At 38.6% G+C, this 16,677-nt stretch overlaps 1 protein-coding gene across 2 annotated transcripts in view; it reads right to left on the reverse strand.

Annotated features, from left to right (window-relative positions):
* Positions 1 to 1,132: 1,132 nt before the first annotated feature.
* GTF2E1 (general transcription factor IIE subunit 1) overlaps positions 1,133 to 16,677 on the reverse strand; it is a 44,104-nt gene continuing 28,559 nt past the window's right edge. Inside the window, exons 4-6 of one of the 2 annotated variants that reach the window (XR_006965705.1) lie at positions 16,171 to 16,409; positions 10,555 to 11,143; positions 1,133 to 1,528 (exon numbers count right to left, since the gene is read on the reverse strand). Coding sequence is in view for 1 of the 2 variants with exons in the window: in XM_047099712.1 (XP_046955668.1) it covers positions 10,716 to 11,143; positions 16,171 to 16,409 (667 nt within the window). In the remaining variant the exon portion in view is untranslated. Of the gene's footprint in view, positions 1,529 to 9,424; positions 11,144 to 16,170; positions 16,410 to 16,677 lie in introns of those variants that run through there. The other variant, XM_047099712.1, reaches the window with a different exon arrangement.

Below are 16,677 nucleotides of genomic sequence, written 5' to 3' on the forward strand. Positions count from 1 at the left end.
ATTCTGGCAAGAAGGAGATACAGACAACACATAAGCAATTTTGCATACACGATATATACATATATATATACACATATATATATATATGTACATATGTATATATAATAGAATGCATAGGGAGAAACATATTGGGCTTCCAACCCTCCTGGTTTAGCTCCTCCTGGCTCTTAGCTCCTCCATCTCTGGCACGGCTTTGCAGGGTCCTCAGGCCATTCAATCTCCCAGGAGTCAGCAGCACGTTCAACACCACAGCCTTGGTCTCAGTAGTCAAAAACGTCTCAGTTCCTCACCACCACTGCTAACATTATCCCCACATCTCCTCCTACTTCAGGGAAAATCAAACTGAAAAAACCCTACCTCACCCCAACCAATCCTACCCTTAAAAGGGGATAAATTAAACTAGAAGCAAAATCCATTATTGTTCCCAAGAACAAAGAGCTTACAAACAAAACAAAGCCTACCTTTCTGGTAGAGGGCCAGGGAAGAAAGCAGCATGAGCACAGTATTCAGGTCAAAAACTTGTATTCGAGGAAAAATGCAAATAATCACTAAGGACAACACATGTAACTCTAGCACCCAAAGAAAATGCCCTTGACCAGTGCTGTCCAATAGAAATACAATGCAAGCTACAAATGTGAGTCTTTTTTGTCATTTTAAATCTTCTGACAGCCCATAAAAAGGAAAACAGGTGTGGGGCGACTGGATGGCTCAGTCACTTAAGCATCCGACTTCAACTCAGGCATGATCTAGCAATTCGTGAGTTCAAGCCCTGCATTGGGCTCTGTGCTGACAGCTCAGAGCCTGGAGTCTGCTTCAGATTCTGTCTCCCTCTCTTTCTGCCTCTCCCCCCCCCCCCCCCACCATCTCTCTCTCTCAAAAATAAATAAACATTTTTAAAAAAGTAAAACTGGGGCGCCTGGGTGGCGCAGTCGGTTAAGCGTCCGACTTCAGCCAGGTCACGATCTCGCGGTCCGTGAGTTCGAGCCCCGCGTCAGGCTCTGGGCTGATGGCTCAGAGCCTGGAGCCTGTTTCCGATTCTGTGTCTCCCTCTCTCTCTGCCCCTCCCCCGTTCATGCTCTGTCTCTCTCTGTCCCAAAAATAAATAAACGTTGAAAAAAAAAAAGTAAAAAAAAAAAAAAGTAAAACAGGTGCAATTAGTTTAATAGTACATTTTCTCTAACCCAACATATCTACAGTATTATCTTTTCAACACATTACCAATATAAACATTATTAATAAGGTATTTTACATTCTTTATTTCCATACTGAGTCTTCAAAATTTGTATATATTTTATACTTATAGCACATCTCAATTTGGACTACATACATTTCAAGTACTCAGTAGCCACATGCGGCTAGGGACCACCTTATCAGACAGTGCAGCTCTAGAAAAAATACTCATTAAATTACCTTTTCCATGTACATTAAAGCTAATGTTCCCCAGAATTGAAGCTTCTAGACGTCTCAATGGCTGTGACCAAGAAGCTATATTCCAGCACCCTTCACTGTTAGTCCTGGAGACACAGCCCTAGGTACAATGAACCACAAGTGAACATAGTTAACTGATTAAGAGAATATATATATATATATATACACATACACACACACACACACATACATACACATATACACACACAATGCAATGCAAGCAGGAACAAAATGATCAGCCTTGGTGGGGAAAATGCTATGTTTGCTTTGTGCCAAGTCATCTGTCCATCCATCCGTTCAACACTTACTGGGCCTACAATGTGCCAGAATTCTACATGCTAGTATCCTGCCTTCAGGGAGTTTATAGTCTTTTAGGGGAGAAGTTGAGAGGCAGAATTAAATAAAAAATAAACAAGTTCATTTAAAATAGCAGTTTTGCTATGAAGAAAATAAAACAGGAAAATACCGTTAAGTGGAAGAGAGGACTACTTTAGCTAATAGGGCAGAGGCTTCTCTGAGAAGGTGGCATTGAAGCTGAAAGTAAAGTAACGGGGACAAGAGTGGAGAAGAATGTTTCATATAGAGAAAACAGGGCAAAGAAGGTAGAAAGAAGTTTGGCATGTTTGCCAAACAGAGAGAACGCCAATGTGGTTAGAGAATAGTTAACAAGAAGAGTAGGAGATGTGGTCATAAACATAGCCAGGGGCCAGACCACTTAAGGCCTAAAGAAAAGGGTAAGGAGTTTGGATGTTATTCTAGGAAGAAATCAATAAAGCATTCTAAGGTGGGGGAAGGATCATCTGACTTACATTTTAAAAAGTCTGTGTGTGGGGAATGGTCAAATCCCTGCATGTTTTGGGGGGTGGTTTAAGAGTGGAAGTGGGGAGACTAGTTGGCAGGCTGCTGCCCCAGACAAGGCGAGAGTTGACGTGGCATGGAGTAGGCTGGTAGGGGTAGAAGTAGTGAAAAGTCAGATTTAGAAGACACTTCCAATTTATCACCAATTCCAGTCAGCTCTACCTTCAAAATTAGATTATATAAATTAGGTTATATTTTGAATCTATAGGACGTGCTGATGAGTTACATGTGAGATGAAAAAAAGAAAGGATGGCTAACAAAGAGGATATAGTTAAGCATACAGTTGAAATGGTAGTGCCAGTTATGGAGATGGGGAGCCGAAACAGGAGCAAAGCCTGCCCCTCCTGGATTTCCAATCTTGGTAAACAGAACCACCACCCAATCAGAAACCTGAGTTTCATCCAAGTTTCTACTGCCTTATCCAATCACCAAATCTGTCCCCTCCTTTCCATCCCCACTGACTTGGACAGTTTGCTAGACCAAATTACTCACCAAAACTATTAAAATTGCCTTAATAATCTCCAGTTTTAAACTCCAACCTAATGTGAAACCTACAAATTGTTCCTCTGCTTACAATTCTCCCACAATCTTTCTGAAGAGTAATTTGGCATTACCTATCAAAGTTTAAAATGAACATGCCCTTTGGTTGGCTCTCCTTTAGGATTCCATCCTACAGAAATACTTGAAAAATGAAAAGAATGAGGTTACTTTAATAGTGAAAAACTAGATACTAACTAAACGCCATTCAGTAAGGAAACTGTTACATAAACCATCATACAACTGTATTATAAAATTCTATCTGGTCTTTATTTTTAAAAATGAAGCAGATCTAAATATATTGACATGAAAAGATATCCAAGATACTTCAAAAGCAACTGGCAACATGTATGTGGTTGCATTTACTTAAAAAGCATTACAGCGAATCGGGGGGTATCGTGTGCATGTTGTTTCTAAAGGCCTAGAAAAGGTCTGGGATACACACATTAAACTATCGATAATGGTTATCTCGGTAGTGCGATGGGGATGGGCTTGGGGGGGGGTTCTTTTTAAAAAACTATATATTTATTATTGGATGAGTTTTTAAATAATTATTATATTTATATAACAACAACAAAACCGTACAACCATCCTGTGTGCCTTAACATGATTCAAGGCACTTTAGGACCTGGCACCAGCCTTCTTTTCAGACTAGTTTCTCAGACTTATTTCCATTAGGTGGGCGATAATGTACTTTTGTGTGGTGGGAAATGTGGGTTGATTGTTGAAACTGGGTTGTGTACTAGGCCTATCTGCTTTGCAAATGGAAGAAGAAAGGCATCCTCTAGTACTCAGAAGGATGTGAAGCTCTTTCTTAACAGAAGTTAAGAGACTCGTTTCTTTCCTTCAGGGCACACCATAATTACTTCATTCCTTCAGCTCTTCAAAGGAAGAAATAAAATTTCATGACTCTTCTCAATCCATTTGCTTTTACATGGCTTAGGAGTACCTGTACTTATCTTGTTCAGTTTGCTACTTTTAGAATATTAAAAGCCAACAGAATAGACAGTAAATTTACCATAATACCAATTCCTTTCTGAAAAATCTTCATTTCCCCAAGAAATTTTTAGGTATTTAAAGAAAAACAAAGTGATAGTAGCCCAGCTAGAGATCTACTAGAGATAACACACGTGAAATAGCTTTGGTGGAAACGAAATGCTAAATAAATAGAAGGTGGAATAGGGCCAATTTCTAAATTCTAAAGATTTTCATATTTTGTTTTTTGATTTCCACTTCTTTTTTCTTTTTTTTTTTTTTTTTAAAGTTTTTTATTTATTTTTGGGACAGAGAGAGACAGAGCATGAACGGGGGAGGGGCAGAGAGAGAGGGAGACACAGAATCGGAAACAGGCTCCAGGCTCTGAGCCATCAGCCCAGAGCCCGACACGGGGCTCGAACTCACGGACCGCGAGATCGTGACCTGGCTGAAGTCGGACGCTTAACCGACTGCGCCACCCAGGCGCCCCTGATTTCCACTTCTTAATTACTTATTTTAAGCTCAGGAATAAAGAGAACAAAAAGGTACATATTTAAGTCTTTCTCTTGTCCTGGCTGGGAATCTAGCCATAGAACCAACTGGTACAAGACAGAATGAACTGCTCTTCCCAATCTTGTTCCATTCAGTGTCCAATTCTCTCAAAACAATACCAAAAATTGTTATGAAATATTCAATTATTTCCTCCTCAGTCATTCAGATGATTAGAAGTGAAGTACCAAAGAAAAACCTAGTTACTAATGTTTAGGATGAAGTTGGCTACATTTTAAATACTAAACCTGCCAACTACACCAGTCCCTCATTTGATATATCCTTCACCTGGTTTGAATTGCTGTTGCTCATCAGAAGGCTTTTTGGTTTTTGTTATTAGGCCTCATTTAAAAATCTATTATCTACCACTTACCTCCATAAGATATCAGAGCAGAAAGGAATCACTGTGATCCTAGCATAATCCTCTCATTATTGACAGCTGAGAAACTGGCCCAGAAAGACTGCCTCAGGTAACAATGTCACTCTGTGTGTCTGTTTAATTGGAGCTGGGACTAGAACCTACTCTTCTGAGGTCCAGGCAAGCCAAATTGGATTGATTTATTATTTAAAAAAATTTTTTTAGTTTATTTTTCTATTTTGAGAGAGACAGAGACAGCACAAGTGGGGGAGGGGCAGAGAGAGGGGAGATAGAGAATCCCAAGCAGGCTCCACACTCTCAGCGCAGAGCCCAATAAGGGGCTCAAACTCACCAAATCATGAGATCATGACCTGAGCCAAAATCGAGAGTTGGCTGCTTAACTGACTGAGCCTCCCAGGCACCCCTGGAAAAAAATTTTTAGGTAATTTAAACTTAATACTCCTTAAGTATTAGCAATATTCCATAAGTACTATTTGGGGAAAGCAGGCAAGTAAATAAGAAAAAGGTTTCAGGGGCGCCTGGGTGGCTCAGTCAGTTGAGTGTCCGACTTCAGCTCAGGTCATGACCTCGTGGTCCCTGAGTTCAAACCCCACGTCGGGCTCTGTGCTGACGCTCAGAGTCTGGAGCCTGCTTCAGATTCTGTGTCTCCCTCTCTTTCTGCCCTTCCCCTGCTCATGCTCTGTCAAAAGAAAGAAAGAAAGAGAAAGAAAGAGAGGAAGGAAGGAAGAGAGAAAGAAAGAAAGAGGCTTCAACTTCAAGGGCAGATAGAATTAAAGCAGTTTTCTACCAGATATAAGGTAATGGATCATCTGAAGGCCAAGATTGTTATTCATCATTGTTATTCATTTGACTTTTGGCAAAGTATAATTAATAATATTTTTTAGTGTAGTGGAAAAAGAAAACTGTTCCTTTTAGAGCCAATTAACCTTTTATGCTGACACTTAGCAATGGGAAGATGGCCCATTGGTTAGGGAACCATCTTGGATAGGCCACTTTGGATATAAGCGCTTTCAAGGCACTACTTGAAATAGGAATAAAACAAGTAAGTTATTTTCTCTAATACATTTATAACTTTCCAAGACCTTTGGAAAAAAAGGTGTGATGAAGAGAGGGAAACAGGAAGCTGAAATTTCAGCAAGATTTGAAGGCAGGACTTGGGATGAGACAGGTAAGGATGGCAGAAACTCTTTAAGAACAAGGATATATATGATCTACTCTTATATTTGACACTGCAGTGCTGAGATAAAATGCCCTCTCATTGCCCATCTCCTTCCCACTACTGTAAAAACTTGAGTGAGTATATGCTACATGGACTTGTGTTGCTGGCACTGTGGGAGTTGGTATAGGTGGTGTGGAGGAGATGTGGAGAAGCCAGGAAAGCAGGGAGGCAGAGCAGGAGAATATAAACCACACTAGCCCCCTCCACAACTCTCCCCACCAGAAAAAGAGAAACGATATTGTAAGAAGTATCCCATAATATTACAATAAAAGTGTTCTTTATTTAAATCTTAATGGACAGTGAAAGGTTGGGACACCTGGGCAGCTGATACTAGAGTTATAATAACTCACTCAGAGACGATGAGTTCCTGGCCAATCCTTATTACAGGCTGTTGAATGTAACAATTCCAGCCATCCTTAGGTCAACAGACACTGACTACATCTATCAACCAACTTTGCTGGTGAGCCTGCCCTTACTACAGCTTCAGAGGCTGATAATTGGCAGGGCTCCCACGTTTGGTCATGCTGTCACTGACTGGCTTTTCTCACCAGATTACTGTGCAATTCAACACACATAAATCTGTCCAATGAAATAATATCAAACTCTATCGAATCCCTGTGTATATTATAGAAATAGGGGGTAATGTCCAAAATGTTACACATTAAATTATATTTTCCTATTAATTTTGGGCATAAAATCAGAGATATTTCTCTAAGGAAATGATAAACCCAGGATTTTAAAAAAGTAAGTCACACCTAAAAATCCTAGTCTAACATAAAGTTTGCTTTTGTCACTCTATTTCTTTAATTCTACTGCATATTTTCTACAAGAGCTTCTTTAAATGTCCACTTGATTCTTTTTACAAAATGGGAATATCTTTTCCACTATAACCCATAGACCACAGTAACTGTCATCGCTTATTATACGTATCTTTGAATACAAATATCTACCTCATAGGTTGTTATAAAGGATTAAATGAGTTAACAGATGTAAAGCACATAGTAAGTATTATATGTTAGATACTTTCTTCTTTACACATACACATGTAGAAAACCAGAATCCTTCTATACTTAACACATAATGAATATCTTTGCCTATCAATACATTCTCTTTAATGGCTACAGAACTTCATGAAAAAATGATTTAATTCCTGATCGATGCATATTTAATATATTTATGTATCTATATTTTATTTCAAACACTGCTGCACTAGATACTTATTCATACTTGTGTCTTCACTTGTGACATTCTTTTGTAACACAAATTACACACACACACACACACACACACACACACACAAAGAAAGAACTAGGCCTTGAGTTATGCTTAAAGATACAGCATAGATACAGCAGAGGAGGAAATAAAGTCTGAAGACTGAGAAAGAATAGCCAATGAACTAAGGAGATCCAAGACAGCATAATGGCTAGGATGTGAAAATGTTTCAAGGAGAAAAGATGGATTACTGAGAAATAAAGGGCTGTTACACTGGACAAAGCCATTTCAGTGTAGTATAGGGCAAAACACAGACTGTAAGAAGGAGAGGAAAGAAATATGCAACTAGTCTATGATTCTTTAAGAGGCTGGTAGATAACAGGAAAGAAAAACTAGAACAGTAGCTCTCAAAAGTAGAACATGCAAGTTAGATTCAAGAAAAAATAGCAAGAAACAATCATTCATTGAAATAAAGAGCTGACAGTTCACTTACAACTATGTTTTAAAACACCTGATTAGGGGCACCTGGCTGGCTCAGTCGAAGAGTGTGTGACTCTTGATCTTGGGGTCTGCGAGTTCAAGCCCTATGTTGGGTATAGAAATTACTTAAATAAAAACAAGTAAGCAAAAAACAGACACACAGACCAATGGAATAGAATAGAAACCCCAGAACTAGACCCACAAACGTATGGCCAACTCATCTTTGACAAAGCAGGAAAGAACATCCAATGGAAAAAAGACAGCCTCTTTAACAAATGGTGCTGGGAGAACTGGACAGCAACATGCAGAAGGTTGAAACTAGACCACTTTCTCACACCATTTACAAAAATAAACTCAAAATGGATAAAGGACCTAAATGTGAGACAGGAAACCATCAAAACCTTAGAGGAGAAAGCAGGAAAAGACCTCTCTGACCTCAGCCATAGCAATCTCTTACTCGACACATCCCCAAAGGCAAGGGAATTAAAAGCAAAAGTGAATTACTGGGACCTTATGAAGATAAAAAGCTTCTGCACAGCAAAGGAAACAACCAACAAAACTAAAAGGCAACCAACGGAATGGGAAAAGATATTTGCAAATGACATATCGGACAAAGGGCTAGTATCTAAAATCTATAAAGAGCTCACCAAACTCCACACCCAAAAAACAAATAACCCAGTGAAGAAATGGGCAGAAAACATGAATAGACACTTCTCTAAAGAAGACATCCAGATGGCCAACAGGCACATGAAAAGATGTTCAGCGTCGCTCCTTATCAGGGAAATACAAATCAAAACCACACTCAGGTATCACCTCACGCCAGTCAGAGTGGCCAAAATGAACAAATCAGGAGACTATAGATGCTGGAGAGGATGTGGAGAAACGGGAACCCTCTTGCACTGTTGGTGGGAATGCAAATTGGTGCAGCCGCTCTGGAAAGCAGTGTGGAGGTTCCTCAGAAAATTAAAAATAGACCTACCCTATGACCCAGCAATAGCACTGCTAGGAATTTACCCAAGGGATACAGGAGTACTGATGCATAGGGGCACTTGTACCCCAATGTTCATAGCAGCACTCTCAACAATAGCCAAATTATGGAAAGAGCCTAAATGTCCATCAACTGATGAATGGATAAAGAAATTGTGGTTTATATACACAATGGAATACTACGTGGCAATGAGAAAAAATGAAATATGGCCTTTTGTAGCAACGTGGATGGAACTGGAGAGTGTGATGCTAAGTGAAATAAGCCATACAGAGAAAGACAGATACCATATGGTTTCACTCTTATGTGGATCCTGAGAAACTTAACAGGAACCCATGGGGGAGGGGAAGGAAAAAAAAAAAAAAAAAAAAGAGGTTAGAGTGGGAGAGAGCCAAAGCATAAGAGACTCTTAAAAACTGAGAACAAACTGAGGGTTGATGGGGGGTGGGAGGGAGGGGAGGGTGGGTGATGGGTATTGAGGAGGGCACCTTTTGGGATGAGCACTGGGTGTTGTATGGAAACCAATTTGTCAATAAATTTCATAAAAAAAAAAAAAAAACCAAATAAGCAAGTAAATAAATAAATAAATAACCTGATTAATATTTTACTTAAATGAACTTATTCCTAGAACTATGAAAGTTTAAAAACAATGTTTAAAAGGATAAGAATAGGACCATATATACAAGATACATACATAAAAGTCATTCTTAAGGCAGCTTATTGCCAGAAAAAACTTAGACCACATACAACTGTATCTGTTATTTGAAAGAGAACTATTAAGAGAAAAAAGTCTGAAACACTGTTTTAATGGGAAGAGTATTCATTTTAATTATGCTCCAAGATGTTACAGAGCTAGAAATTAACAAATTTTGGTCGGTATAAAATAGATTTATTGTCAATATTCAATCATTAATACAACCCAAGTAAATGAAACATCACTTCATACAAGGCTCAGATACTCTAAAATCTATCTTCACACGTGTACTATAATATGATAAATACTTAAAAATTATAATGCAAGGAAAAATATTACAAAAAAAATACAACTGCTATAGACCCTTGCATGAATATTCTTTATTTTTAAAGTTCTGCCTTAGGGAATAATACCATGCTATACATCAGAACCAAAAGTAAGCTACATTCCTTGAGGTTACAATGTTCAACGATGCACTAGATGTATTCTAAAACACCATGTCGGACAAGAATCAAAAGAGAGACAAAGAAGGCCTTCAATGATGTTAAGAAAGGAAAAAAAAGAGAGGAGTAATAATTTTTATATGCTGATTTCTGCTGGAATGGCCTCATTCAACAATTTATACCACTGTAGAAGATAGGAAAAAGAAGGGAACCAGTCTCAGCTTTCCATAAAGGATGTCCAAATCAGCACAAATTCAGGCAATTCTAAAAGGCACTGTTCCCAATGCTCTCCACTCTTCAACCCTGTACAGGAACTCGTCCTATATCCATGTTTTTTTTTCCTAATTTCACAAGGGCTTACCAAGTATACATTCTGTTTTCTATCATCCAACAGCCAAACCAAAAGGCATGAAGCAAAACAACACACTATCAGTCAAGTCAGCTCGAAAGACACAAATTTTCATCGGAGTCTTATATATTGACTCCAATCCTCAACTGTGTGGCAATAAGAAGTTATAAGATTTTTTTTTCTGTCACTCATCATTGATTCGCCTGTTGCCAAACTTCTTGGCAGCAATACCAGGAACTGTTGGGAATCCTTGGTGAGAACAAAACGGAGGTGATCAGTGAATTCATATAACCTATCATAGTGGGCTTCTACAGGCAGACAGGAAGACTGCCTGCATTCATTTCAGAAGGGGAGAAAAATGGGGCAAAGATTAGGTAAATTTGAAATACAGCAAGGTATTAATACTGTAGTAATAACAGGGAAGGAAATGCTTATAGCCAACCTACCTTTGGGGAAGCTTCTGGCATAAAAATCAAACTTTCTCTCCCATTATTCTTGAGCTCTTTACTTCAAGAAAGGCAGAACACCACTTAAACACTTTTCTTCAAAGGTGGGGAATTTCTTTTTGAAATTAGCATTGGAGAAAGGAAGAAAAGATAGGGAAAGCTCACTCAAAGAGGTCCTCAAACATGCGCTGTCCCATTGCTATGTATGCTTCCTTCTCCTCTGGTGTCATCTGGGCCACTAGCTCTGGCCGCTGGCTCACTTCACTGTAGGAGAATGGTCGGCCAGCCACCATAACAACGGGGTCATCTGCTACTTCCTCAAACTCATCGTCCTCCTCGTCGTCCTCGTCCCGATGATGTACTGCCACAGCTGCTGGTCGAGGTGGGGAGTCATCGTCTGACTCACTGGTCTCACTCTCCGAGTCACTGCCATTGGCAGCAGTGACAGGAGCAGCCGCCCCCACTGAGCCTGCTGTGGCAGAGGGGGTCTTCTTCTCATGAATGAGCAGTGCTCGCATGACCTCCTCGTTATCATCTGGCCCTGCACGGCCCTCCTCACGCTCCTGAAACGCATCTATATCTATGCCACCTGGAAGGAAAAACCCAGAAAATCAATATCCTTAAATATACAAGGCATTCCTTTATAACTAATAAAATATGTAATATTTTAATATTTAAATACATTATTATAAAGTAACACAGACTTCACTGGTTCCAGTTTTTGAACAACTGTCCATAAGAGATTCAAAATGTTTCTCACAAACTGGAATTTAAGTAGCATGGTTTAAGTGCATGGGTTCTAAGAGTAACACAGTCTGGATTCAAATCCTCATTCTTTTACATGCAAGCTACACTGCTTTGGGCAAGTTTTTAGTCTCTGAACTTTGGTACCTTTTCCTGTAAAATGGAGTGATAAAAACATCTATCTTACAGGGCTTTGGATAAGAACAAATGTAATTATGTCTGTGAAGGAACAAGCACAGTAGCTGGCAAAATAGGAAATCACAAACGTGGCTTCTCATCTTGCTTAGAAAGCAAAAGCCAAAAGCTTTACAATGGTCTTTAAAGTCCTATGTTATCTGGAACCTCTCCTGCTCATTTACTTACCTTTTCTCTTTCCCTTTGCTCATTCTACTCCTGCCATAGTAGCCCCCATGGTATTCCCTGCACATACCACACTCACTCCTACCTTAGGGCCTTTGTACTGCCTGTTTCCTCTACCTGGGATATTTTTCCTCTATGTATCTACATAGCTGAATCTTTCATATCTTTTATGTTTTCATTCAAATGTTGCCTTCTTTTAATTCACCCCATCCTATACTCCCAATGCTTTCTTCTTTTCCCCATAGCACTTATTTTCCAACATACTAATTTATGTCTATTGTCTTTGTCACCTCCTTTCCCAGGATGTAGGTTCTCCACAAGCAGATATTTACTTTTTTTATTCAATGATATATTCCATGCACCCAGAATACGGCCTATCACTTCTTAGGCACTGAATTAATATTTGATGAATTGGTGAATAAATGCAGCTTTATTTTTCTGAAACAAACTAAGGGTACTTTGAACTCTTTATAAAAAGGAATCTAGTCTTAGGAACAAAGCTCCTCTCACCACATACCTATCACTTTGTGTACACATCATGAAAAATTACACATAAAAAAATTAAAGAAAAACATTTGTATTCTGTATTCTGAATACCAAATATACTACCATTTAAAAAATATAAAAGAATTAGGGACACCTAGGTGGCTCAGTTGGTTGGGTGTCCAACTCTTGATTTTGGCTAAGGTTGTGATCTCATGGTTCATGGGATTGAGCCCCACATTGCAGAGCCCACTTGGGAATTTATCTCTCTCTCTGCCCCTTCCCCTGTTTGTGGGTGCACTCTCTCTCTCAAAATAAATAAATAAACATTAAAAAAATTGGGGCGCCTGGGTGGCTCAATTGGTTAAGCGTCCGATTTCAGCTCTGGTCGTGATCTCACGGTTCACGGGTTCGAGCCCCACATCGGGCTCTGTGCTAACAGCTCAGAGACTAGAGCCTGCTTCAGATTCTGTGTCTCCCTCTCTCTGCCCTTCCCCTGCTCACACTCTGTCTCTCTCTCTCTCAAAAATAAAATAAACATTAAAAAAGTTTTTTTAAATAATAAAACATAAAAGGATTAAAAATATTCTTTGGAACCTAACTCTCTGATTCAAATCTTGACTCTAACAGTTATTAGCTGTATGATTTTGGCCAAGTTACTTCATCTCTCTCTGCTTCAATTTTCTCAAGTAAAGAGAGGGAAAAAATAATAGTATATCGTCACTGGATAATTTTTGGGATTAAGTGAATATCTTAATATCTGTGAAGCCATTAGAATAAACTTGGCACTTGGATTAGTGTTATCTATCATCATCATCAACAACAAAAAGCCCAGAAATGGGGCACCTGGGTGGCTCAGTCAGTTAAGTGTCTGACTTGGCCTCAGGTTATGATCTCATATTCACGAGTTTGAGCCCCTCATTGGGCTCCACACTGACAATGTGGAGCCTGCTTGGGATTCTCTGTCTCCCTTTCTGCCCCTCCCCCAACTGTGTATACACGTATGCTCTCTCTCTGTCAAAGCAAATAAATAAACTTAAAAAAAAAAAAAAAGCCCAGAAATGACCAACTCCGGCCATGAATGAAGTGAAAGCATCTTCTCATTAACACACTAGGATGGATTAGTGTAACCCTGGACAATTTAGAAAGTGTAGAACTCCTGAGAGAAGAGAATAGGCAACTAAGAGACAGAAAGGGAAACAGGAACTGAGAAGTTAAAAGTTCAAGTTAGAGAAAGTTCAAGAAAAGTTCAAGAAGTTCCAAGTTAGAGAAAATAGGCTTCTGGTATCATGGATGTAAAAATGAGAATTAAAGTCAAACTTCACTACTTTAAAACACTGCTGAAGGCTGAGGCTCCCCCCCGCCCACAGAGTCCTTACTGCCAATGCAGTATTTCGATAGGAAAAAAAAGACAAGGAATTGTCTCTAAAGCAATCATTGCTTTGATAAGAATTTTCCAATAAGCTTAATATTATTACCAACATAGGATTTTGATTAATGTTTAAAGTAAATATAAAATTAGGGGCAAAGCAATTTAGTTTCATAAACTAAATAGTCACATCTAAAAGATTTATGACAAGGGTCTTGAGAGGTTTGGGGGAAAAAAGGAACCATTCTGTTACAGATGAAGACAGAAAGAAAATAAGGATAAATGAGCAAATTTCTGGATGGTAAAGTAGAAACACTAGTTCCAAGCACAGTCTTATTTAATAGAGTTATAAATTACAAAGAAGATGTATATAACAGGAAATTGTCAAGTTCACTGATGATGCTAAGCAATTCTGGATGCTTAAAGGCCAAACTAGTGGCAAAAAAAACACACATAAGAGGAGCTGAAAGTTGTATAAATGGCAGAAAACTGGCGGATTTCTTTCTATACTGGCAAGTGTAAAAAATCTGCCCACAAAAAAATAATCTAAAAGATACTGAAAGACCTGGTCCAAGCTATCTGATACAGGGCAAGGGAGGGTCTTTAAAAATCCCTGCACATGTTTCTGAAGTTGTTGGTCTTAATATGCTTCTAGACACAGAGCAACAAGCATCAGGTAAAAATCAGGATACTGGAAGTAAAACTCAAATCATTAATGATGAATCTATGCATGGACAACATATTTTGTTCTGGTCGCTGGATATTAAGTATATTATGGTTGGAAAAGGCCCAGAAAAAGACAATTAAAATAAAACAAAAAATGTAGATGAAGGTGGAATGGGGGAAGAGGACTATTTATAAGGAAAGCAGCTTTCAGTATACTAATGAGCACCTGATAGAATCTATAAAATTCTGAAAGATATTAAAATGACTTGAAGTCCGAGGAAAATTAAGTGTTGGACAAGGGGCGCCTGGGTGGCTCAGTCAGTTAAGTATCCAACTTCAGCTCTGGTCATGAGCTCACAGTTCATGAGTTTAAGTCCCCCATAGGGCTCTGTGCTGACAGCTAAGAGTCTGAAGCCTGCTTCAGATTCTGTGTCTCCCTCTCTCTCTGCCCATCCCCTGCTCACACTTGGTCTCTCTCTCTCTCTCTCTCTCTAAGATAAAATAAACACTTTAAAAAAGTGTTGGACAAAGAAGACTCACTTCACACTCACTAGACAGAGCCTATTCTGTCATAAAACTTAAAGAAGACAAATTTAGACATCTTAGTATCCTATTTTATATAGGAAAAAATATTGACAAGTCTGAATTGGGTAAACTATGACTTTTTAAAGGCCTTTATGATTCAAATTCTATCATTCTAGGAACTGAACACATCGAATGTTAAGCTTGTGAGACTTATTTTATTCAATTTTGTTTCTAAGTTCAAAGAAAAGGTTTGGTAGCTTTAAGAACAGGCAGGAGGCCAAGTTGGAGAAAACGAGACTCCTCAGTAGTTCACAGCCTCACTCCTATATAATCTAAAACAATTTGAATCAAAATAACTAAACACCAGAGCCAAGCTAATCAGCAGGAAGGAGCTAGAGAGTGCCCTATCGTTCCCAAGGAAAACTTTTTTCCAACTAGAATTCAAACACCAAAGAGAATCACAGTAGAGGTATTACCTGATTTTACCATCACCACCCAACTCCACACTACTTTTTTAATTATTTGCATACACAGTATGCTATAATTAGTAAAGAAATGCAAATCATAAAGGGAAAAGAGGTTAGAGAAATACCAAAACACAAGAGGTTTTCAGTTACTGATAATTCTTTACCATTACAGAACAATACTCAGATGATATGTTAGAAATGATGCATAACCTGGGAATAGAATCACATAGATTCTAATGCTGATGAAACATAACCAGAGGTACAGACTCCTTTTCATCTCTGCTTCCCAGTTTCTGAGTAATCTTTGTCCAGTCTGAGTCTTGTATTTTCTATATACTCCCAAACATCACCACCCAAAGTCTTTGAATCCTTAAAGTTTTAAAAAGTAAAATGCCGTAATTTTCAAACTGCTGGTTATTATGTAATTTTCAACCCTTTACGGATCACTGAGATTTCTAAAATCTAATATGGAGTTCTGTCAATCTTCTTGGATGGTAAGAATCCATAATCCTTTACTCAGGTAGCTTCTTTTTATATATTTCAGGTAGCACAAACTTTTATATATTTCAGGTAGCACAAACTCCTTAGTGTTCATGAGGAGACAACATATAAGAGTCTGGACTAGTGTATAGTTTTGGCTCCCAATTCAGAGAAATAAAAATGCAGAAGTTAGGGCAACAAGAGAATAAAGAAGAGGTGAATTTGTCCACTTTGAACATAATAGCACTTTTCCACAAAATTAAGACAATGAAATGGTAATTTCTTAAATCTGAAAATGGAGATTTAAAAAGGGTCTACTTATCATTTCAACTAAGTTGAAGGGTAATACAAATATATATTTGTTGGTTTTAATGCTTATTGCTGAATTTCTTACTTCCTGCTATAATGCACGTTTTATAAAACAAACATAACGAATTACCAATAAAACTAAGAACTGCCCACTAAGTCAAGTTCATTTTCTACTGAACCCAAGATATTCATTTTACTGACTTCTACTCTTACCTTCCTTCATCTCTTCAGAATTATATGCTCCTTGGACAGTGCTCTCTCTCAACCAAATGGGTCTCTCTTTGGCAGATTTCCCCTCTAGTGAGGCTCGATGATCTTCTTGGTCATCCATGTTAATGACAACATTCTGAGTGTATAAGTCCTCATAGGAGGGACCTTTGGTGGCCCATGCTTCCCGGTGGTGCCCACCTGCCAGGCCAGCAGCTCCAGCAGTGGTTGCTGCACGGTCCTTGCTATAAAAAAGATTAGAAGAGGGCAGAAAGAAGAAAAAGTAAAGTTTTGGTGTTGGAAAACAAGTGCAGTTGCGGGGGGAGGTGGGGTGGTTACTGAAGAATTACAAATAAATGCTATCTAGCAATCATGCACACATGCTTAAACAATTCTGAGAAAACTCTTATAACTCAGTGTATCATATTTGTATTTAACTTCCTCAAACACTAGATCATCTGATATATATACAAATTAATAAGGTTTCATAATTTAAGATATCTCAGTAAATCT

Source organism: Lynx rufus, unplaced genomic scaffold, assembly GCF_022079265.1.
Source record: "Lynx rufus isolate CCGP_SWC_20201006 ecotype Redwood Valley unplaced genomic scaffold, mLynRuf1.p SCAF_5, whole genome shotgun sequence".
Lineage (NCBI taxonomy): Eukaryota > Metazoa > Chordata > Mammalia > Carnivora > Felidae > Lynx > Lynx rufus.